Source organism: Carcharhinus amblyrhynchos, chromosome 6 (assembly GCF_965287045.1).
Source record: "Carcharhinus amblyrhynchos chromosome 6, sCarAmb.v2.hapA, whole genome shotgun sequence".
Lineage (NCBI taxonomy): Eukaryota > Metazoa > Chordata > Chondrichthyes > Carcharhiniformes > Carcharhinidae > Carcharhinus > Carcharhinus amblyrhynchos.
This window is the reverse complement of record NC_137329.1, coordinates 88,539,188-88,563,746: the sequence shown is the minus strand read 5'-3', so window position 1 is coordinate 88,563,746 and position 24,559 is coordinate 88,539,188. Positions and strand designations below refer to the sequence as shown.

The following is a 24,559-nucleotide window of genomic DNA, read 5'->3' as shown; positions in this document are numbered from 1 at the left end:
AAGAGAGCAGCTTCTCTCTCTCTCCTAGACCGTGGCAGACTAACTCACCTACCTGTGACAATAGTTCACAGCACTGCATTACGTGTGGCAGCTCAAGCTTGGATTGGAAAGGCCAAATTTGTGGTGTTAAAATGAAGCTGGAACATTTGGCTAGTTTACACCTGACTGGAGCAAGGATTTTCAGTAATAACCTCACTGTGGGTGACAGTTCTGGAGTAATGAGTTACCAGGCTAAGAATGGAAAAAAACCCTCAGGAGTGAAGGATGACTTCGGATCGATTTCAGGAATACTAAATGCCTACTCAAAGAACAATGAACCTGTACTCCTACATCTCTTTGTTCTGTAACTTTTCCCAACGCCCTATCAACTGCCCTGGTTCAATATACCAAAAGGTATCACCTCCCATTTATCTGAATTAAATTCCATTTGCCATTCGTCAGTCCACTGGCCCAACTGATCAAGATTCTGTTGCAATCCGAGATAATCTTCTTCATTGTCTGCTATGCCACCAATCTTGGTGTCATCTGCAAATTTACAAAACATGCCTCTTATATTCTCATCCAAATCATTAACATAAATGATGAATAACAGTGGACCCAGCACCGATCCCTGAGGCACACTGCTGGTCACAAGTCTCCAGTTTGAAAACCACCCTCTACCTTCTGTCAAGCCAAGACAACATCAACAGCACTGCCCTCATCTACCTTCTTGGTTACCTCTTCAAAAAACTCAATCAAATTTGAGTGGCACGATTTTCCACTCTCAAAGCCATGCTGATTGTCTGCAATGAGTCCTTGCTTTTCTAAATGCCTACCGATCCTGTCCTTCAAAATATCTTCCAACAACTTACTCACCACAGATGTGAGGCTCACCGGCCTGTAGTTCCCAGGCTTTTCCCTACAGCCCTTTTTAAACAAAGGCACAATATTCGCCAACCTCCAATCTTCAGGCATCTATCGATGTAACTATGAATGATACAAATATCTCTGCTAGGGACCCGCAATTTCCTCCTTAGCTTCCCACAATGTCCTGTGATACATTTCAACAGGTCTGGGGATTTATCTACCTAGATGCACTTGAAGATTTCCAGCACCACCTCCTCTGTGATATGTACACTCCTCAAGACATCACTATTTATTTCCCCAAGTTCCCTAACATCCATGCTTTTCTCAACAGTGAATACTGATGAAAAATATTCATTTAAGATCTCACCCATTTCACGTGGATCTGCACATCAATGATCTTATCAATCCTTGAGATGCTACTCTCTCCCTAGTTACTCTTTTGGCCTTTATGTATTTGGAGAAGCTCTTTGGATTCTCCTTTCCCTTATCTGCCAAAACAATCTCGTGTCCCTTTTTTGCCCTCCTGATTTCTCTCTTAACCTGGATCATTTAAAAATCTTTTTGCTTTGCTAACTATTTTGTGTAAATGACCTTTGAAAAATTACAGTGTTAAGAAACGTTCATGCTCAGACAAAGAAATCGACTTTATGTTTTTCAACATATTAAATAAGGATAAAACAAAAGAACAAAAATTGCATTTCAGAGATTTAATTTAGCTTTAGGTTTAATACCTCAGTAGTACATCCACAAATGCTTGAGTAGCATTATAGAAGTCGGCCATTAAGCCCATCACACCTGCTCCACCATTCAATGTGATCACTCAGGGCTAACCCTCCATCTCAATATCATGGTCCTACTCTTTCTGTAACCACTGACCCATCCCTGTATCCAGTCTGATTTTTACATGTTTCATGAGATCTTCTCTCATTCTTTTAAACACCAGTGAATACAGGTCTAATCAACTCAATCTCTCCTCTTATGACAATCCTGCCATCCTAGGAATCAAACTGGTCAACCTTTACTGCAAGCATATTTTCTTGGTAAGGAAATCAAAATTGAACAACACTCCAGTCCCACCAAGGCCCTGTACAGCTGCAGTAAGACATCCTTGCTCCTGTACTCAAATCCTCTTGCAATGAAGGCTAACATACCATTTGCTAACTGCTTGCTGACCTACATGCTTGCTTTGAAAGACTGGTGTACAAGGACATACAAGCCCCTTCGTACAAAATTCCACAATCTATCACTATTTAAATAATATTATGCCATTCTGTTTTTCCTACCGAAGTGAATAACCTCACACTAATCCACATAATACTGCATCTGCCATGTATTTGCTCAGTCAAATTGTCTAAATCATCCTGAAGCTTCTCTACTTCCTCTTCACCGCTCAAAATTCCACCGAGTTTTGTATAGTCAGTAAATTTGGAAATATTACATTTAATTCCCTCATCCAAATTGTTGATTTATATTGCAAATAGTTGGGGCCCCAAGCATCCCATGGATTTTTATTTATTTCTCATGGGCTGCAATTATCACTGGCTGGGCGAGAATTTACATTCCTCAGGACATGTAAGAGTAAAGCACATTGCTGTGCATTTGCAAAGTCCAGACCAGACAAGGATGACAGATTTTCTTCCATGAAAGGATATTAGTGAACCAGATGGTTTTTACAATCATCGACAAAGGTTTCATGGTTATCATTAGACTTTTAATTCCAGATTTCTACTGAATTCAGGCAGTTAGATTTGCTAGAGTCACTTGGGAGTGTTTAAACGTGTATGACACAGCAGTGGGAACCAGGGCAGTCGGTCAGCAGGAGAAATAACTGAAGGACAGTTACAGACAAAGGCCTGTAAGATTAACAGGAAGAGCAGGCAAGGAGTAATTGATGAACACAGCGGGACTGCTGGTCTGAAGCACATTTATTTCAGTGCAAGGAGCATAACAAGACAGACAGGTGAATTTAGAACTTGCAAGTATGATGCTGTTACAGAGACTTGACTGAACAATCCAGGGTTTAGAGATTTCAGGCAGGATAGAGGGGGATATAAAAGGGGTGGGGGGATTGCAGTACTGGTTAAAGAGAATATCACAGCTATACTGATGGAGGGTTCAGGCAGACAGAAAATATGGGTAGAGCTCAAGTATAGGAAGGGTGTAGTCACAATATTGGGAGTTTATTAAAGGCCTCCCAACAGCTGACAGGAGATAGAGGAGCAGGTATGATTTCTTGAAATAGTATGTAAATATCCCAACTCAGGAAGGAGTCATATTGGACCTAGTATTGGGGAACGAGCCCGGCAAGGTGATTAAAGTTTCAGTAGGAGTGCATTTCAGGAACAGTGATCATAACTCCGTAAGTTTTAAGGTGCTTATGGATAAGGACAAGAGTGGTCCTCGGGTGAAGGTGTTAAATTGGGGAAAGGCTAACTACAACAACAATGGGCAGGATCTGGAGAGTTCAGATTCAGGGAGACTGCTTAAAGGCAAATCAACATCCAACATGTGGGAGTCTTTCAAATGCCAGTTGATTGGAACTGAGGACTGGCATGTACCTGTGAGGATAAAGGATAAGTGTGGCAAGTATCAGGTTGTGGGATATTAGAAGCCTTGCCAAAAAGAAAAAGGAAGCATTCGTAAGGTCTAAAAGGCTCAAGACAGATGAAGCCCTTGAAGAATATAAAGAAAGTTAAAACAAACTTAAGGAAACAGTTAAGAGGGCTAAAAGGAGTCATGATAAGTCCTCAGCAAACAGGATTAAGGAAAATCCGGAAGAATTTTATACGTATGTAAAGAGTAAGAGGATAGCAAGGGAAAGGGTTGGTCCACTCAAGGATAGTGAAGGGAATCAATGCATGGAACCAGAGAAAATGAACAAGATACTCAATGAAAACTTTGCCTCAGTACTCACCAAAGAGAAGGACTTGGTGGATGAGCCTAGGGTAGGGTGTGTAGATATTCTGGGCCATGTCAATATCAAAAAAGGTATTAGGCATCTTAAAAAAACATTAAAGTAGCTAAGTCCCCAGGGCCTGATGGAATCTACCCCAGAATACTGAGGGAGGTAAGGGAGTAAATGGCTGGGCCTTTGACAGAAGTCTTTGTATCCTCAGTGGCTACAGGTGAAGTTCCAGTGTTGTTCCATTGTTTAAGGTTAGCAGGGATAAAATTATAGGCTAGTGAGCTTTACGCCAGTAGTACAGAAAGTATTGGAAAAGATACTTAGGGACAGGATTTACTCACATTTGAAAACAAATGAAAATTAGTGATAGCATGGTTTTGTGACGGGGAGGTCTTGCCTCACTAATTTGATCAAGTTTTGAGGAAATGACAAAATGACAGATAACAGAAAGGCAGTGAATGTTGTATACATGGATTTCAGTAAAGCCTTTGACAAGGTGCCTCATGGTGAAGTCACACAGTATCAGAGGAGAGCTGGCAAGATGGATACAACAGTGGCTTGGCCGTAGAAGACAGAGGGTAGCAGTCGAGGGGTGCTTTTATTAATGGAAGGTTGTTACTAGCAATGTTCCACAGGGATAAGTTCTGGGGCTTTCGTTGTTTGTAGTATATATAAATGATTTGGAGGAAAATGTATCTGGTCTGAGTAGTAAGTTTGCAGACGATACAAAAATTGGTGGAGTTGCAGAGAGAGAAGAGGATTGTCAGAGGATACAGTAAGATATAGATCAGTTGGATACTTGGGCAGAGAAATGACAGATAGCTTTTAATCCAAACAAATATGAGGGAATGCATTTTGGAAGGTCCAATATGTATATAGGAATTATACAGTAAATGGTAGAATTCTTAGGAGTATAGGTCTGAGTGTACATGTCCACCGATCACTGAAAGTGGCAATGCAGGTGGATAAGATACTAAAGAAAGCATACTGCATGCTTGCCTTCATTGGTCGGAGCACTGAGTACAAAAATTGGCAGGTCATGCTGCAGTTGTACAGAACCTTGCATCTCATTTGGAATAGTGTGTACAATGCTGGTTGCCATAATACCAGAACAATGTGGATGCTTTGGAGAGAGTACAGAAGAAGTTTACCAGGATGTTGCCTAGTCTGGAAGGCATTAGCTATGAGGAGAGGTTGGATAAACTCAGTTTGCTCTCACTGGAACAATGAGGTTGAGGAGTGACCCAAGAGATGTTTACAAGATTATGAGTAGTATGGACAGAGTGGATAGTTAGATGCTCTTTCCTAGGGTAGAAAACTCAAGTACTAGGAGACATGGGTTTAAGATGCATGGGAAAAAGTTTAGAGGAGATATGCGAGTCAAGTTTTTTTTAAACAAAGGGTGGTGAATGTCTAGAATGCGCTGCCCGGGAAGTGGTGGGAGCAGCATTTAAGAGGCATCTTGTCAAATAAATGAATAGGATGGGAATGGAAAGATATTGACTCTAAATACATATGATTTTAGTTTAGGCAGGCATCACGATTGGCACAGGCTTGGAGGGCCTGTTCCTGTGCTGACTGTTCTTTGTTCTTTACCATCTGACATAGTAGGATTCAAACCCAATTCCCCAGGTATCACCTTGGATTTCTGGATCACTAGTCCAGTGACAACACTACTATACCACTGCCTCTCCTGTGGTACTGCCACTAATCACCATCTTCCATTCCAAATATGACCCATTTATTCCTTTTCTGCTTTCTGTCTGCCAACAAATTTAAAATCCATGCCAGTATATCATTGTTTCCCAGTATATTACCCCTAATCCTATGCACTTTAATTTTGCACACTAACCTATTTTATGAGACTATATCAAAAACTCTAAAATTCCAAATTCACCACATCCACTAGTTCTCCACAATCTTTTCTACTAGGTGCCCGTAAAACTGTACCCTAACTCTTAAAATATTATGCTGATCTTTTGTTACACCCTAGCTAAGACTATAACACTATATTCTGCACACACTTTCTTTCTCCCCTATGTACTCTTATGAATGGCATGGTTTGTCTTTATAGCTCAAGAAATAATAACTTTCACTGCATCCCAATACGTGAAAATAATAAATTAAATAGCTTTAGTAAGCTTGTCAAACATTATTTCCCTTTCATAAATCCATGTTGACATTGTCTAATCCCATTGATATTTTCTAAGTGTTTTGTTATCATATTCTTTATAATTTACTAGCATTTTCCCTACTAATGATTTGAGACTAACTGGTCAGTAATTCTGTTTTCTCCTTCCCTCCTTTCTTAACTAGTGGTTTTAAATTTTCCACTCTCCAGTCTGCTGGAACTGTTTCAGAATCCACAGAAATTCATAACAATTATCATGTTTCTTTCAACATCAGTGTGCAAGAGATTAAAATGAACAAAAGTGAATAGATTTTCTACAGTTAAGGATAGTTATATCAAAACACCCCATTTTAAAAATAGCAGTTTTCGTTATTTACTCAGACAAATGCTCCATTCTAACAAACTAGTTACTGCAATAAACAGTAAGAAAATATCAAACTTAATCTGGTCAAACAACAAAGAAAGCACAGTTCAGTAATTCAATGTTGTACCTGCGTTGAAGTTGAACCCTGCTGAGCAACATGCATCTGATTCTGACTTATAGACAGGGCCTGGGGTTGAGGAACTACTTGGCCTGGAACTGAGCCAGTGGGTCCTGTCTGTGCAAGTGAATACTGCACAGGCTGCTGCTGTACTATCTGGGGAGGGGGAGAGAGAAAAATCCAATATCATACCTGCAAATACATCTTGCTCAGTGTAATTTAGCCAGAATGAACATCCTCAAATAGACTTTTTCAACGAATTTGGAAAGATGGTCAAAATATATACAAGAATTTGATCATCTTCCATCTGTATAATTTCCAAAACACTCCTCCCATAGCATACACCCAATCATTAGGGCGCAAACTCTGAGATGCCCAAAGACCAACTGGACCACTTACAAATATCCTTTCAATGAGGCACTAGCTGTGCAGTCACACAACCTGCCCTTTATCAAATTAAAATGCACACAACACCAGCCTTGGTAAAACTGCAAGATTTTTCAACTTTGAAAGCATTCTTTGGTCTCAGTTCAGTCTCCTGACAGTATATTTATTTAACATTTGAAAATTATTTATGGTCAGTTATGCTTATGATAAAATGCAACTTTAGAATATTCTCCTCTTCCATCCCCTCCCACAGAGTACTTGTGGGAGCATTATTGGCCCAGATTTTAGACTCAGCAGCAAAGGGTGCTCACCACTGACTTCAAAGCAGGCCTGACAGATCTAGTGATCTCATGGACAAGACTTCAATTTATTTGGCATGCAACAGATTGTAGTTTTTTTTTAATTGGAATTCCCAGCATCCAGCTTCAGTGATGTTGTCAAGCTATTCACATAGCTAACCAGTAAACGAAAAACATATAACTTCATAAAATTTACAGGAAGTGACAAAGATTGGAATATGCACATGGGGTTAAGCTTAAAGCTCATTTATCATGTACAAACCTTAAAGAAAACTAATGTTTCATAATAAAGCTATTTAGAAAATTCAACAAATACGAAGTTAATATCTCAGGGACTGATAAGCTGTTCAGCAGGGGTTCTTACTTGGATCAAGTTATACTCAGTAACTGAACAAGCTTTTTTCTAATATACAGGCTAATAGTGACATAAGGAACATTCTCATGACATCAACTGACTTCACTGGTGTTGGACTTAGGTGTGTGTCTGCATGCATTGTAGCACACAGAGCAACCTGTGACACAGCAGTGAATGACAGACTGCAATGTAGCATTTGTCTGTTAATGTGCACCTATGCTAAATCCTAAATTGGATGTCAGAATGCTGACAATTCATGGTCAAAATGCTGATAGTATACTGTCAAATGGCCTGCAAATCTGAGGCCACTGTTCCAGCTTTGGACAGCAGAAGCCAATCAAATGGAACTTAAATCAAGTTGCACTAAGCCATAAGGAAATTTCATACAATGCACTCACCTAGTAAATGCCCATACATCAATACCATTTGGTCTAAGTGAAGACAGCCTTGTTAACAAATAGACAAGCTGCAATCTGAACCTAATTATAGTCTTAGTATAATAAACACAAGTTTTTGAAAACAAAAGGAACAGGTATTTTTGACAGAAAGAAAACTCAAACTTTAAACATGGACTCTGCTGCATTGCTAAGTGTGACAACTGTGCATACACAACCAAAAAAAGGGGGGGGGGGGAATGATTAAGAAGAATGAATTTCTCTACCTGTGGAAGATACGTTGGGGTGTAGTAACTGCCAAACTACAAGAAACAAACATAACAAAGTATGAGACACAGTACCAGCCGAAAGACAGTCCTATCAATCTAACTAAAAACTGAAATTAGAGAAGCCAGGAGACTTTTTTTTAAAAATCAGAAAGAACAAAGTGAAAAAGCCAAATTCTCATCAAGTCTCTCTCCTGGAATTTCCCAGTTCGTTCTCAGCTATGAAAATGAAACAGGATTTTTTTTGCCAACCACACTAGCCACTTGCCAATCTACCACCAACTTCATGAATAGTTGACCCTAGTACAAGACTCGATTGCAAATTTATCCTTACATGCCACTCCTTGTAGCACCTGATTATTACCTTGTTTGTCTGCTGTATGGATCCTGGTGGAGGTTGTGGGGGTGCCTGCTGAGAACTCACTGTCAGAGGAAGGCTGGTAGGAGGCGGCTGACTCTGCATTTGGACCTGCTTGATATTTAGACATGACAAAATTAATCCATGACATGAATATTATATGCAAGGGAAGTGTCTCCTGAATTAATCAGGCATTTAGGTTGGATGATTATACACTCTCAGATCAGCTGCACCCTACACAAATTCAGCGATTAAGTCAATTACGATTAAATAAATATTACAATTTTAAATGGGAGCTATTATTTCTGAATAGAGTAGGATACCTCCTCACTGATCAAGCTCAAACATTATAAATAACTTTATAAAAATTTCAACATTTAATTGAACTGAATAATTTCTTTCGAACACTACAGAATCTGAAGCATCTAAATCAAAGCTTTTAGGTGAAACAAAATGGCTAATTTATGCAAGTCATGGAGCAATAGAAACTACTCCTAATTTGCAGGCTGCTATGCAATTTTTCCAGTAATCAAATTCGCCTTGTTAAACACTAAACACACTTCAGCAAAAGGCATGAACACCTGAAACTCAAGTACCAAAGGTAGACTGTGCCCATCTGCAGAACTGTGATCCAGTGGCAAGTTCTGCTGGGATGAAACAGGATGAGACCAGGATCCTTCCATGACTTGAAGATACAAGCCAGCTGTTCCTGAAGTTGCTGGAAAGGGCTCAGTGTTGGTCAGCATTAACATAGGTGGTTGTGCGGCTAGTGAAACAGGCACACCTTGCAATGTTTCATAATGCATGCCATGCTTTGGCAAAACCTGTTGTTGCTCACAATACAATGATAAACCGGAGTATGGTGCCAGGAAACCCAAAGGAGGTGGTGACTGGAACTCCCTGGTCTCTGAGGAAGTCGACTGACCAGAGTCACTTGAACACTGTGGACTAAGATTCTGAGGAAGTTCTTCTGACACTGGCTGCCTACTTCGCAGGTGGTCACCTGGTAGTATAACAGTATCAGAACTAAAATAAACCACCTGCTCTTCCGTCACTGGCTGAAGCCTGCTGTACACTCCAGTCCCTTGATTGTCTTCCAGGCTCAGATCCATTGAAGCCCGCCGATTTCTGTAAATTCTTTGAGTTAATGGTGGAACAGGAATGTGGATATCATTACTTTCCACCTGTACTGTGGGAACTTGAAATTCAAAGATCGACCCTGTTCTGCTGTCATTTACCTGTGCAAGAATGGGTGGTGCAGAATGAGGGACAGTCAAATGCTGAACAGTTAGCATTGTATTAGCATTTTCAACAGGATTTCTTGCAAAAACACTTGACAGTGCAGGTTCACTTTGAACATCTTTATCTTCCTTTAAGGGTAGAAACACTTTACTGGTCAGTGGAAATACTGCCTGTGGGTCTCCAACCTTCCAGTGTTGTCTATGCTTCTGCATCATGTCCTGTGTCATTTGAAGATGAGAAGCTAGGTTTGAAATTTGAGCTGGTACTGTATGAGAAGCCACCTGCACCGTTTGAGGCATTTGACCCATCGCACTTTGAATTGGGCAGGGCAAAAAAGTCTGACCGCTCAGGGATTCCTCACAGCTCGAGGGCTGGGAATAATTCTGTTGTTGCTGTAGATTCACTTCTGTTGGAATTCGATGCAAAGGAAGTGTACAAGATGAAACGTCATTGTAAGGTACTGCCTCGTATGGATCCTGCGAAGTTTGCTGCAACTTCACATAACATGGATACATTGCTGGGTGACACAAAAGTGGAATTTCCTCAAACTGACCCGATCTTGACCTGTTTTCAAAAAAGGCATGGATTTGTTCTGGTTGCACCTGGCCTTCACTGGCAGATCTATGAGTAACCAAACCCATCATGGTTGAGTTTTCAGCATTCCAACTTGCAAAATCACCAGCAGAAAGAACATTTTGACCTATGGTCTTCAGTATTGGCTGAAAATGGTGAGTGTGGGCTTCCAGGATGGAAGTACTTTTGCGGCGTTGAGCATTAGCAACGTTCAGAGAAAAACTTGGTGGTGGAGAAAAAGAAAATGGTCGTTCAGGAATAGATGGATATGAAACGGTCTCTGGTAGTGATGGAACTCCCCCACAAGGATGCACTAGAGATGGGGACTGCTTTAACATGAAGACAAAAATCTCAAATCAGAGTTGGGAAAATTAAAAATTCATCAGAAAATGAGCTTTTGTTTGAATTTCACTAATTACATTACAGAACAACAATAGCAAAAGAATTCGACAAACACAGAAGACATTTAAAAGAACTGAATGAATGCATTAAACACATCTGTGGGCACAAGTTCTACATTAAAGTGCAGCATTTAAATTCCATCTGCACGTGAAGAGATTTATTTCTTGCACGTTTACATCTAACACGGGATGCCAAAAGTACTAGGTATGAATGATTTGATCCAGTACCAAGTATTGCCATACAGTAAGAGGACAACTGATTGGATATTTTCACTGGACTTCAGAATAAAAAGACCCATCTGTCTAACAGTTCTAAGAGGACTCCACAGAAAGGAATTAAAATTTGTTGCTATTACACAGGTATATTCTGCCAACAAACTTTGGCATGCTGCCAGGTGAATTATATATATTTAGACCAAAAACGTCAGAGTGCTTATGGATTAGGCCAAAACTCTTTCAAATTAACCATTCAAAAAAAATGAATTTTTGATATCCTATTCTATTGAGTAGTTTTAGCAGCCAATGATTTGGGGATTAAAAGTTTTGAAAAAGAAAATTAGTATTTTGTTCCAATAGGAAGTAGTGTTTCTCTAAATTTTATGATGACTTTGTTCAGCATCTCAGGTAAACTGATAATGTGGTTATAAGCAGCATTGCTTATTCCAAGTAGTAGATAATTCCTGAAAGATATAGAATTGCTCCAGGTGGTTTATATAAATGTGACAGTTAAATAAAAGATTTTACAATATTACATTTTCCTATTTTAAATTCTGTCAGATGGTTGGATCATTTAATTAAGTACATAAAACTGTGAATAAAGATACATTTCAATTTCATCAAAGCTTGTCTACACATCCCACTTCCAAAAAGCAAAATTGGTAGCTAAGACTCAAAATACCAATATAACATCGAACTAAATCTCATTTTAATTGTAAAACTTAGTGCCCAGAACAGTTTGTATTTAATGACAACTTATCCTCATGAGTCACAGACAACATACAGGGTTGAAACTAATACACGGAAGGCTGGAGCGGCGCAGTTTACGTGGAGGAGCTGAGTGCATAGGTAGGACACTTTCCAATGCTTTTGACAGTTTTTCTGCAAAGGTTTCTTCAGGGATAGTCCAAGCAGGTGAGGAGAGAGGTGCAGAGAGGACTGGTGGCGGAGTGGAGGATAGTCTAGGAACGTAGGGTGAATCGGGGATGGTGGAAAGGTGGGGAACACATACAGACATGCTACGACCTCGTTGAAGCTAAAAGAAAATGAAGAAATAAATAAAAGAAAAAATAAATAACACTTATCAACTGACCCACAGTAAACAGGATGTCAACATGTACACGAGACGAACTCAGCCGTTTTGAATGTAGCATCCATTATGACATTTTGTAAATGAGGGCTAGAAAGAAATGAAATGGGGTGTTTTGCACTGTGTGATGATGCAAATTCCCTCCAACTTCATGAAAAATGAGTTGGCTAGAACCTGAAATCCATGTATTTGCAAGAAATTTAGCTGCACAGGACATATTGAGGCAGCTATTTTACTGCTACTGGTGAAGATTAACTGGTTAGAATTAGCACTACATAAGTCTCAACCAGATATACCAATATTGATCCTAATGATGTTATTAAGTTTACTACTGGTCAGTATTAGATTGTATCCAAGAATATCCAAAAAGAGAAAAGAAAATCCAATGCGCACTTTTTGGATAGAAGAACAAAGTACTGCAAGCAGCCTGCAAACTCTGTCTGACACCAATAAAAGGTACATTTCGAAATTTTTAAAAATGCAAGGGTTACAGGGTGGATCACAATTTGCATGAGGGTGGATGAAAGGTTTATGCATATAAGCAGGATTGATATCAATAAAATGTCACGTGCTTCAGTCAATAATGCATTAAAATGCATCTACATGCCAGAAGAATGTCATTTTTAGCAATAAAGCTCCACACTATCAAGTCCACAGGCACCTTATACACCTTTCAATATTGTTACTGTAACATGTTTTGACATTGTGTTTTAATTAAGTCACTGCAACATTAACCAGGATTTTGAATAAATACAAGGCATCACAATTACCACAGGGAGTATATTTTACTCCTGGACATTACCACTGGTGCCTTTGGCGTTAGTGTGCAAGCTTCAACCTCAAAGAAAACGTAGCAAATATGAGATAAATAAATTCTACTTATGAATGTGAAAAATAGTTCCAGGTCAGACAAATTCAAGAAAAATACTCAACAGCACCTTCGCCAGTGTACAAGTTGATGGTGGAAACTATTTGAGGTAATTTCAATGTTAACAGAATTTCTTTTAAGTTAGTTACATAATAAAATTACATACAAATTGATATAGAAAGTTAAAATGATAAAATGTATTTAGAAACAACCAAGGCTGTTCAAACCTATGATATAAATACATCAAAATTCTCAAGTCAGTTTCATGGATTTACAAATATTGTTTACTAAGGAGCATCCAGCCCAATGCACTTACCCCTGTAGGCTGCTGATGGCCACCAAGCTGCTGAGATGTTGACTGGGCATTTGGAGGCACCTGGCTTGATGAAATATGCTGTTCTTGAGCAGAACCATAAGAAACAGTTTGACTGCCATAGGAATCTGAAAATCCAGATGAACTCTGGCCACTGTCAAATGTGCCATCAGCTAAACAATAAAAAAGTAGGTTTTAATCAAAATTTAACTTTGATAATATTATATTATCAAAAATATACACAATTTTAATCAAATGGTGTTTCTGATTCTTTTTTAAGCATTTCTAACTGATGAAACCTACAAATCTGGGTTAGACTGCAGCTTTGAATTTGAACTTCTGATTTGAAACAATGACATCAAGTCATCAACAAAACCAAAAATCACCAGAAACAAATTACTGAAATCTAATCATATTCATCAACAAGTATAGTGTACTTAAGTTTTAAAATGTTAGCATCCTTTCAGTACATAGATTCAATTTGGTCAAACGGCAAACAACCATTCCATTCTACTTGCCTACAACACCAGAGTTCAACTGTATTTGAAACCACATTATTTCTCAGGTTTTGAACTGAAAACACGAAAAATATTGACAACATATTCAAATAAATTAACACTAGGGTTCTTTTATTCTTAGAAGACAATTTAATAAAGCCATTAAGGTTCTAACATTTGTAACATTTGTCAATGGTCTTCTTGCATCTCTGCCCTCACATACATTCAACTTCTGGTGGAGGGAATGGGAATCTAAGATAACTGCAGTTGTAAACTACCAAGCATACCAAAGTAGATTATAAAGCTGCATTATTGTTCATGAGGTCACTTTGAAAGTTTAACCTTGCACAAGATAGATTTGCTGTCACCACAAGTGAAAAATAAAATCACGTTATGAAATATATTACAGACCAACAAAAGATTTGTTGTATATGGAAGTTGTGTTTTTTAGTCTCTAAACTGCTGTTGTGCCCATCTCTCCCTCTGCAAAATATAATGGAGAAGTCCAAACTGTCTTGTTTTCTTGTGAAAAAGCAGAGCATGGCAGATGTGTTGTTTTATTTAAGTACAAAGCCAAGATTTTGCATAGCAACAAAGTTGTTACTTCTTACAAATAGAAAAAAAAGATGAAAGTTTAATATTTCTTCAAATTTCAGCAATATGAGTTATATTCATTGCTGCTCTTAACATATGCTGAATCCACCACCACACAGTATGTTAATCCTTTATGTCAAAAACAGAGCTTTCAAAGTAATAGCTTCAAATAAGAAACTAAAGATAATCTAAGACTTTGTGTTTCAAATACTTCAGACAGATTTACTTAAACCCAAATTTGAATCTTATAAATTGCTGCATATTTTATCTTTTATGTCCTGCTACTCAACACAAGGTTAAGTTAGACAGTGATCAATTTGCTGTGGATGCATTCTATAATGAGGCAAGCAAAGTAGCTTAGAGGTGGAGGTGTTTCATATCTTTGTGAAAGAATCTGAGCTTCTTTCAGCCCGTTTTCCTAGGAAGGCATCCAGTCAGACAATGATGGGATGGAGTGAGCTACATTATACCACAAATGCCACCTCGTAAATGGTGTTCACTTCTTTGATAATATTACAATCGCCTCAGAGGAGATCTGGTCACAGCAAAATTTAAGTATCACTAAATTAAATTGTAATCAAATACAGAACCACAAAACATTCAATGAAATACTTCAAACATCAGGATCCAGACCCAACAGTAAATCTGGTTGTGAATTTTAGGATAGACTTGTCCCATTAAAAAGCAAAGTGGCTTTATCAGATGTCTGTAACTCACTTGATCTATTCTGATGAATAGCTCTCCACATACAATTAGGGGAACAATCTCCAGCAGTACTCAGAGGTAACTCCTAGAACTTGGTCAAGGATCAATGGGGAACAAAATTCACAGCACCTATACTGTACAACATTATGTTGAATGCTGCTGCATGCAACAATATTCATAAAAATTGTTTGAATTGTTTAATGGCTTTTGAAAAAATATCTACATCAGATTGTAACTGTCCTTGACTACCACAGATGTATATGATATGGCTATACTAATCAGTTTCACGACATTTAAATTTCATAATAAGCTTGGCACAAAGTCATTCAATTGCAAGAAATTTTTCCCAAAATTTTCTTTCAATGTTTTTCTACAGAAATGGACAATTAGTCCATAAATGATTCTCATTAATGGGTTAACTGTGTACAAACCAACTGGAAAGTTTACTACAGGTATTTAAAAAGGCTTTACCATAGCTATTGGAACTCTCAAATTGATGCTTGTCCAGTTTTGGTAATGCAATATAAAGGAGTGATGGGTGTTTAAATTCTAGGAACACCTTGTGTTGAACAAAAAACATGGACAATAATCAGCTGCCTAAAATAGGAAGCTTAACTTACAATTTTGGGGGGCAAGTATGTTATGCTTGCGACTTCCTGACATTCTTAACTCCTAATGAAGTAGAATGATTTGGAATTTCTTAGCAGTGGTAAATATGTAGAATTGCATTAAAAGGGCACAATGTTAAAGGAAATGGGTTTTCAATATCAGACCACTTTTCTTTGTCTTTCATTTGCTGGCACTTGGGTTCTTGTGCCTTTGTGCCCAGCATTCAAAAGCACATGAAAATTAAAAGGAATAAAACTGGCTAAAGGCTCCACCAATGGCTCATTGATTTTTTTTATATTTAATTTTTGAAGGTTCCAGGTTTGATTCCCCATTCTATGCTGAGTTATTTCAGTAATTACATTAGTAAGGGAGCTATGATTGGCTTCAGCACAACTATATTAAAGAAAAAAGTGAGTGTTGGTGGGGAGAAATTGCTCGTGTCCTGTTTACAGTTGACGTCCAACAACCTTTGATGGAAGTACAGGTGGTGTTCTTAGGTGAGGCAGGACAGTTTTTAGTGTGATTCAAATGTGTAACTTGCTATCGGAAGGAGTAGTCGAGGTGAAAAACGGATACATTTACGTTATGTTAGCACAAGAAAGAACAGTTTATGCTGATAGTTAGATTAAGCAGAATGGAAGGAGCCATGTGGAGTAGAAATGTGGCATAGACCACCTAGACTGAATGAAATAGTTCTCTGCTTGAAATTTAATTTTTTTTTGCCCAGTACCACCATCACCTACACAAATCCCCAATGCAGGATTTTAGAAAACGAAGAATTCCAAACAAACATCTTAATTAGGAGCAGGCCACTTAGTCCCTCAAGCCTGCTCCATCATTCAGTGAGACCACGGCTGATCCAATTACAACCTCAACCCTACATTCCTGCCTACTCTGGGCAATCTTTCACCCTATTGTTAATCAAGAATCTATCTAGCTCTGCCTTAAAAATATTCAAGGATTCTACTACCACTGCCTTTTAAGGAAAGGTTCTAGAGATTCAGACCTCAAGGAAAAAGTTCCCATTTCCATCTTAAATGATTAACTCATTTTTAAACAGTGACCTCTAGTTCTAGATTCTCCAACAAGAAACATTCGCTCCACATCCACCCTGCCAATATTCCTGTTTCAATCAAGTCACCTCTTACTCTTTTAAAACTCTAGTGGATACAAACCTAACCCTTTCACCTTTCCCCATAAGACAAATCCACCCCTTCCTGGTGCTCATCAAATAAACCTCCTCTCACTTGTTCCTAATGCATAATACCTTTGCTTAGATAAAGAGACCACTACTGTACATGATTGGTCTCACTAATGACCTGCAAAACCTTACTAATTCTGTAATCAATTCCCCTCACAATACCATGTGGTGTTTGCATATAAGAACATAAGAAATAGGAGGAGTAGGCCATCTAGCCTGCCCCGCAACTCAATAAGATCATGGCTGCTCTGAAGTGGATCAGTTCCGCTTTCTCCCCATAACCCTTAATTCCCTCGTCTATCAGAAATCTATCTACCTGTAACTTAAATATATTCAATGAGGTAGCCTCCACCACTTCAACGGACAGAGATTCACCACCCTTTGAGTGAAGAAGTTCCTCCTCAACTCTGTTCTAAACTGCCTCCCCCTTATTTTGAGGCTATGCCCTCTAGTTCTGCTTTCCTTTCTAAGCGAGAAGAATCTCTCTACCTCTACCCTATCTAACCCCTTCATTATCTTGTAAGTCTCTAAGATCCCCCCTCAGCCTTCTAAACTCCAACAAGTACAGACCCAGTCCATTTGATCTCTCTTCATAAGCTAACCCCCTCGTCTCCAGTATCAGCCTGGTGAACCTTCTCTGTATTCCCTCCAAGGCCAATATATCCTTTCGCAAATAAGGGGACCAAAACTGCACACAGTACTCCAGTTGCTGCCTCACCAGTGCCCTGTACAGTTGCAGCAAGACCTCTCTGCTTTTATACTCTATCGCCCTCGCTATAAAGGCCAACATTCCATTCGCCTTCTTGATCACCTGCTGCACGTGCAGACTGAGTTTTTGCGATTCATGCATAAGGACCCCCAGGTCCCTCTGCACTGTAGCATGCTGCAGCTTTTCACCCTTTAAATAATAATCCCTCCTACTATTATTTCTACCAAAGTGGATAACCTCACATTTCCCCAGGTCTGCGTGGATTTCCTCCGGGTGCTCCAGTTTCCTCCCACAGTCCAAAAACGTGCAAGTTTGGTTGATTGCTCATGCTAAATTGCCCCTTAGTATCGGGAGATTAATAGGTTAAATATGTAGGGTTACGGGGATAGGGCTTGGGTGGGATTGTCATCAGTGGATGGACTGAATGGTCTCCTTCTATACTGTAGGTATTCGATGAAACGATAATATTCGATTAATTTTCTGACACAGAATTCCTACAGTGCAGAAGATGGCCATTTGTTCCATTGTGTCTGCACCAACTCTCCGATAGAGTGACTTATCCAGACATCTTGGGACACTAAAGGGCAATTAAGCATGGCTAATCCACCTAATCTGCACATCTTTGGAATGTGGGAAGTAACTAGATCACAAGGAAGAAACCCACACAAGCACAGGGAGAACATACAAACTCCACACAGACAGTCACCCAAGGCAGAATTGAACTGGGGTCCCTGGCACTGTGAGGCAGCAATGCTGACCACCATGTCGCTCTTTTCCCAGTTACTTGTTGTACCTGTGTACTAGCCTTTTGTGATTCATGCACAAGGGCACTCAGATCCCTCTGCACCTCAAAGCTCTAATCTCTCACCATTTGGTGAAAAAGCTTCTTCTTTTAATTTTTCCTGCTAAAACAGAATTTTATATTTGCCCACATTATACTCCATCTGCCAGATCTTTGTCCACCTCCCTTAATCTATGTCCCTTTGTAACCCCCTTGTGTCCTCTTCACAAATTTACTTTCCTACTTATCTATGTCACCAGCAAATTTAGAAATTATGCCTTCGATTCCTTCATTGAAGTCATTGATATAAAGTGTAAAAAGTTGAGGCCCTAGCACTGATCCCTGTGACACATGACTCGTCACATCCAACCAGAAAAAGACCCATTTATGCCAACTGTTTCTTCTTAGCCAGCCAATCTTCAACCTCTGTCAATACGTTAGTCCCTACACCTTGAGCTTTTATTTTCCATGATAACTTTTGATGTGGCACCTTATCAAATGCCTTCTGGAAACGTACAGGCAGTACATCCACTGGTTCCCCCTTATCCACAACACGCGACTCCTTCAAAGTCATCCGACAAATTAAACGTGATTTCCCTTTCATAAAACCATGTTGACTTTGCCTGATTGCCTTGAATCTTCCCAAGTATACTGCTATGATATATTTAATAATGGCTTCCAACATTTGCCCTTTGACAGATGTTGGGCTAACTGGCCTGCGTTCACTGCTTATTATCTCCCTCCCTTTATGAATAAAGGAGTTATATTTGCTATCTTCCTAATTTTGTTCAACTCCTTCCTCCCATTTCCTGATTTACAGCTATTTCTGGGATGGTAATGGTGTCCTCAATAGTGGGCACAGATGCAAAAATACCTGTTTAATTCATCTGCCATGGCTCTGTTTTTCATCAGTTCCCCTGACACATTATCATCTATAAGACCAATGTTCATTTTAACTATTTTCTTACCTTTAAATAGCTATAGAAACTCTATATTACTAGCTAGCTTTCTCTCATTTCTAGTTTTTCCCTTCTTAATCATTTTTCCCTTCTCAATCATTTTCTCATTCTTTGCTGGCCAGCATGCCCTCCCCTTGGAATTATTCTCCAATTGAAATGTGTCTGTTGTGTGTCTTTGGCTTTAAATGTTTGCTACTGAACTTATTGATCTATCCCTTAAGCATGTGTGTCAGTTCACTCGAGCTAGCTTTCCTTTAATAACCTCATAATTATCTTATTTAAATTAAAAATACTAGTCTTGGATGCATTCTTCTCTCCCTCGAACTGTGCAAAACTCAATCATATTATAATCACTACCACCTAAGGGTGTCTTTAGTATGAGAATAATTAATCCTATCTCATTGCACAATACCAGGTTGTTACCACTGACCATGTGATTCTTCCAATCTGTATGTAGGCAGACCAGGCTTTGCATACAACTGCAAACATTGATAAACATACCTTGCTTTGGCAAACAAACAGTCTAAGTGGAAACTTATTACCATAGGAAGCTAAGACAACAAATCTAAACCTGTCAAAATTCTAATCATGACCACAGACCCTGATGCCCCTATATAACAAGTTGAGAACTGTCACCACAGTATTCAATTCATCAGACAGCGAATCGTGCTGTGTGCTGCCAAGTACACCTGCAACTAACATACAACATGGAACTAGCATAGCCAGACACAGATATCCAGCAACAACACAGATCTTGGGTCCACATTCTGCCAGATGTTCTATGATGCAAACCAGAAGGTTGAGCTGAGTGGCACAGGGGCCAATGCTACTTGCAACTATCTCATTTATGCAGCATCTCCATTTAAGCAGTCAACAGCAGCTATATCCTGGTTTACTCAGACACTTTCCAGCAAATGCACATTCATAACTTGTGTTTCCTACCTTTAACTTTTGCCTCCGTTTCTTAATTTCCTCCACCTCCAGTTTCAGCTAACTAACAAGTATATGGAGATGTCTTTCTAAAAGCTTTCAAAATTTACACCCAGTATTATAATGACCCCATTTAAATTATGCTTATCCCTTGAAATTTCATTTACGGTATCTGCAATTTTCTGTTTCAAAAAGTACTGCACACCTACACCTGTCCAACTTTTCACCTAAAGCTATGCTAATTGACAAAATCTGGTATACTGATTTCAACTTCATTTCATCCTCATAAAGCCCACTCAATCATTTCAGTCCAAAGTGAACAACATTGTAACTTTAGGAAATGGAATTGAGATTGTGAGGCTATGTGCAAATTAGAAATGTAAGAGTCAGGTTCAAAAATGGTGACAACACTCTAATGTTCACTGAAAGCATAATCCTGAGTGGCTAAGCAGCTGGGCTATTTTCACATGTTGGATTTAGGTGTGTTAGTCAATAGTAAATGGAAAAAGGATCCAAAGTCCAATCCCAATTTGTGCTGGAATCTTAGAAATCAGTACTGGAATTTTTTTTTAGGGGGGGGGGTGAGAAAAGGAATAGAGAGAGCAGAGTAGTGCTATCAGGTATACAAAGTGCATATGTTAGGAAAAGCTTCTTATGTCTTCAACAGAAGAGATCTTCCAGAAAATTCTTTGCTCTTCTGTGGGAAGAATGCAGGTGAATAATTTGACTATTGTTTTTATGAATATTATTGGGTGGGACTGGAACTTTGAACGTTAACTCAACTCCAGTGGCAGACACTGAAGCATTAATAAAAGACTGACCAAAGTGGCATGAACCATTTTCCAAACTGCAGATTAAAAATTCAACTACCAGGAAAAACATGACTTGATAAACACATGCAACAGAAATTCATTATTTTGCAGCATAGTTTAAAAAATCTTTTCATATGAAGTGTTTGCCTTTACATGTGTGGGCAAGATCCTCAATTCTTGAAGGAAAGAATAGTTCAGAACAAGAGTTTGGAACGGACTGGTTGGAAGTAAGGTTAAAAGTTAAGTGTGTTAGTGCCTCTATGACTACACAATAAAAAAAACATTAAGTTTACTTAACGCAATGCCTCTTTCAACTTCTCCTGCCACTCAAGTTACACATCTCCTACTCTTTTACTGCTGATGAAATAGGAAAACTAAGATCAGGAGTTCCTCAGGTAGGAAAGAACACAATTTTTTTTTTAAAAACAGAACCTCACCATTTAACTAGTGCTTCACAGCTTTCTGAATTCAGTTCAACAATTTCTTTGCCCCCAAGTCCTGTCCATTTTTTGGAGAGAAGCTATTGGTGACAATTTTGCTTTTTCTATTTACAGCTCCTCAAGATACATCTTTACTTGTCTTACTACCATAACCTTTTGCCTTGCATTCCTTTCATTATTCAAATCCACTGTACCACAGACCTTATTTGTTCTCTCATCCCCTCCCCCTTTCCCTGCCTTTCTTAAAAACTGTTGCATATCTCAAGTTCTACGAAGAATTATCAATCTGAAATGTTAACTTTTCCCTTCGCACAGATATTTCCAGACCTTACAGAGATCAGAGATCACATTTCTTTTTGAGACATCTTTTTGCAAGGTTTAATAGAAATAACGTACATGTAACAGAGTTTCCAGCCGGCTGGTACTGCAATCTATGTTGATCTGCTTCAGGCTCTTCAGGCTCAACTTGACTTGGTAAAGTTGCAGGAAGGGCAGAAGGAACTGCTGTGGTGGGTAACTGAGCAAGATGCCCTCCTCCGGGTTGAGAGATACTGGCTCCTTGCTGACCTTTCTGCTGCTGCAGTTGATCATGCTTCTTCTGCTGCTCCTCCAGCTTCTCTTGTTTTTCTCTAACCAACTGCCGTTGCTCCCTTTTCCGTTTGATCAGAGACACACGATCTTTAATGGCTTTTGCCATAGTTTTGTGATCTCCTTCGGATACAAATCCGGATTCCACCTGCACGAAGCATAGTAACATGCCGAGTCAAAAATGTATTACCACTTTTGCCATTCAAAGAAAATGGCAATCAAAATCCTTCAATTTTGAAGATAAATTTGTGTTTGGTATGTTTTTCAGTGCAACTTACACACTTTGCACAGGAACAGATTACAGGTAAATTATTTCACACTGTTGGTGAGCAGTGACAACTACATGTTGCAATTTCTGAATTCACTTTTTTTAATGTGAGCTGCAGTCACAAACATAGCTGGGGCTCAAATACTAACACAGAAGTTTGGTTTAGCATTAATACAATGACTTACCATTTCCTGAGCCACATCCTCCGGAACATCTCTTTCCAAGTCAAACGAGAATTCTATGGCTTCATTATCCTTATACTTTCCTTTGAGTTTCTTAATGTCTTCAATTCGTAGCCAAAGCTTAATTGCAAGCTTTTCTCCATCATCTTCTTCTGCCAACTCTACACGAACACCAGTATCTTCTTGAAAGAAAGCATGACTCAAAAGGTCCTTAATTGCATACCTACAACCAAATACAAATAAATTATTAAACTCATTAAGTTAACAGTGATGTTGGGGAAAAGGAATTGAGTCTATTTCAAGTGATCAACATTATCAAGTAAATGCAAATCAGGTACAGTACAAATTGATGCAAAGTAAAACTCCCTCAGTCACATACCTCATTTCCAACTATAAAAGAGTAGGAGGCTTTTCTGCACAGATTACATTTATTTTCAATACCAATGAGTCTGTGGTCTCTTACATGATATTGCCAAACAATAACAAATAATAAACCATTCTGCACTTGGGTTCTCTGCCTAGGAGACTGAGGTTACCCATTTGTATGGTGCATGATCCTGAAGCCAGCAGATGAAGATTTTCATTTCATGTCAGGAGTGGATTAAAGTTCACAACCTTGAGGTCAAAAGCTTTCCAAAGAGCTAATTTTTAAAAATTTTCACAATTACCTTGTACAAATTCTTAACTGGAATTTCTATTCCTCATTCAAACTTTTCTTCCTTTAGATCCTGAACTCAGCCAGTGATACCCACATCTATGAACAAATCCACTTCATGGCAATGTTATCATTACTTTCAGCACCAATCTACTTCTCATCTGAGAGGAATGTGCTTTCTTCTCCCCAGACTTCTCAAGTGAACTACAATGCCCCAATTGAAAGTTACTTACTCTTGGATCTCGCTACTTGCGTTTCCTGTTGTCCGTAACAATGTGGTTCAATTAACTTTTGATTTTACAACCCATTGTGCCACTTATTTTGAAAACAGCACCATCATTCAGTTTGGAACCTCCCAAGGTAAAGCGCCAAGATTGCTCCCGACAGTGAGTTCACTCTCATTGCTAATGGCAGTATCCACTGTGCTGCATGTTATTCTGAATGAATACAAACATCACTGATGCACTGGCAAACAAATTTCACAACAAAATTGAACTTGAATGAACTTCTTCTGAATCTAATTTCATGACGTGAATTCCAGTAAATTCACTGCTTCTGGAAAATAAATACCCTTTCTCCAGGGTGTTAACTTGTATTGCAATTGAAAAAACATCAGATGTGCAATTCAACTTTTAAATCTCACATGACTTTAACAGCAGCTGTCAAGACATTTACCGTTCATCTTTATTCTGGCGGATACATCCTTCGATTATTTCTTTAACTTCAGGGATTGCTACCTTGTCAAAGCTGGCTGGTTTCACCCCCTAAAGAATAAAAGGAAATAAAACATCAAACACAAAAATAAAAATCAGTAAAAAAAAGAGAAAATCTTTGAATGTACATCAGATCAAGTTTTCAGTATAACATGGTTAAATATGAAGTTATCCACTTTGGAAGGAGAAACAAAATGGTAGAGTATTATTTAAATAGTGATAGAATGGGGAATGTTGAGGTACAAAGGGACCTGGGGGTCCTAGGACACAGTATTGAAAACAAGCATGCAGGTACAGTATGCTATCAGGAAGGCGAATGGTTTGATGGCCTTCACTATAAGAGAACTGGAGTACAGGAGCAAGAATGTCTTACTGCAGTTGTATAGGACTTTACAGAGACCACACCTGGCATAGTGTCTGCAGTCTTGGTCTCCTCGTCTGTGAAAGTATATACTTGCCAGAGAAGGAGTGCAGCAAGGGTTCACCAGACTGATTCCTGGACAGTAGAACTGTCATGCGAGGAGAAATTGGGTCGACAGCCTGTATTCACTGGGATTCAGAAGAATGAGAAGGGACCTAGTTGAAATGCATCAAAGTCCGACAAGGTTGAACAGCCTGGATCCAGGAATGTTGTTTTCTTTGGCTGGGGTGTCTAGGATAAGGGGTCACGACCTCACAATATGGGATAGGCCATTTAGGACTGAGAAAAAGAGAAACCTCTTCACTCAACGTAGTGAACCTGTTAAATTCTGTACCACTGAAGGATGTGGAGGCCAAGTTATAATATAT

The 24,559-nt window shown here is 38.9% G+C and overlaps 1 protein-coding gene across 13 annotated transcripts in view; it reads right to left on the bottom strand.

The window, feature by feature from the left end:
- The window catches only part of wnk1b (WNK lysine deficient protein kinase 1b), a 158,609-nt gene that overhangs the window by 65,868 nt on the left and 68,182 nt on the right, over positions 1–24,559 (bottom strand). For 7 of the 13 annotated variants that reach the window (XM_080190902.1, XM_080190894.1, XM_080190900.1 and 4 more), the window contains 8 exons: positions 23,733–23,821; positions 22,406–22,625; positions 21,761–22,100; positions 13,131–13,300; positions 9,021–10,568; positions 8,431–8,538; positions 8,067–8,102; positions 6,374–6,520 (listed from right to left, as the gene is read on the bottom strand). In XM_080190902.1, the coding sequence (XP_080047028.1) occupies positions 6,374–6,520; positions 8,067–8,102; positions 8,431–8,538; positions 9,021–10,568; positions 13,131–13,300; positions 21,761–22,100; positions 22,406–22,625; positions 23,733–23,821 (2,658 nt within the window). The remainder of the gene's footprint in view (positions 1–6,373; positions 6,521–8,066; positions 8,103–8,430; positions 8,539–9,020; positions 10,569–13,130; positions 13,301–21,760; positions 22,101–22,405; positions 22,626–23,732; positions 23,822–24,559) is intronic. The other 6 variants (XM_080190904.1, XM_080190906.1, XM_080190895.1 and 3 more) reach the window with 5 other exon arrangements.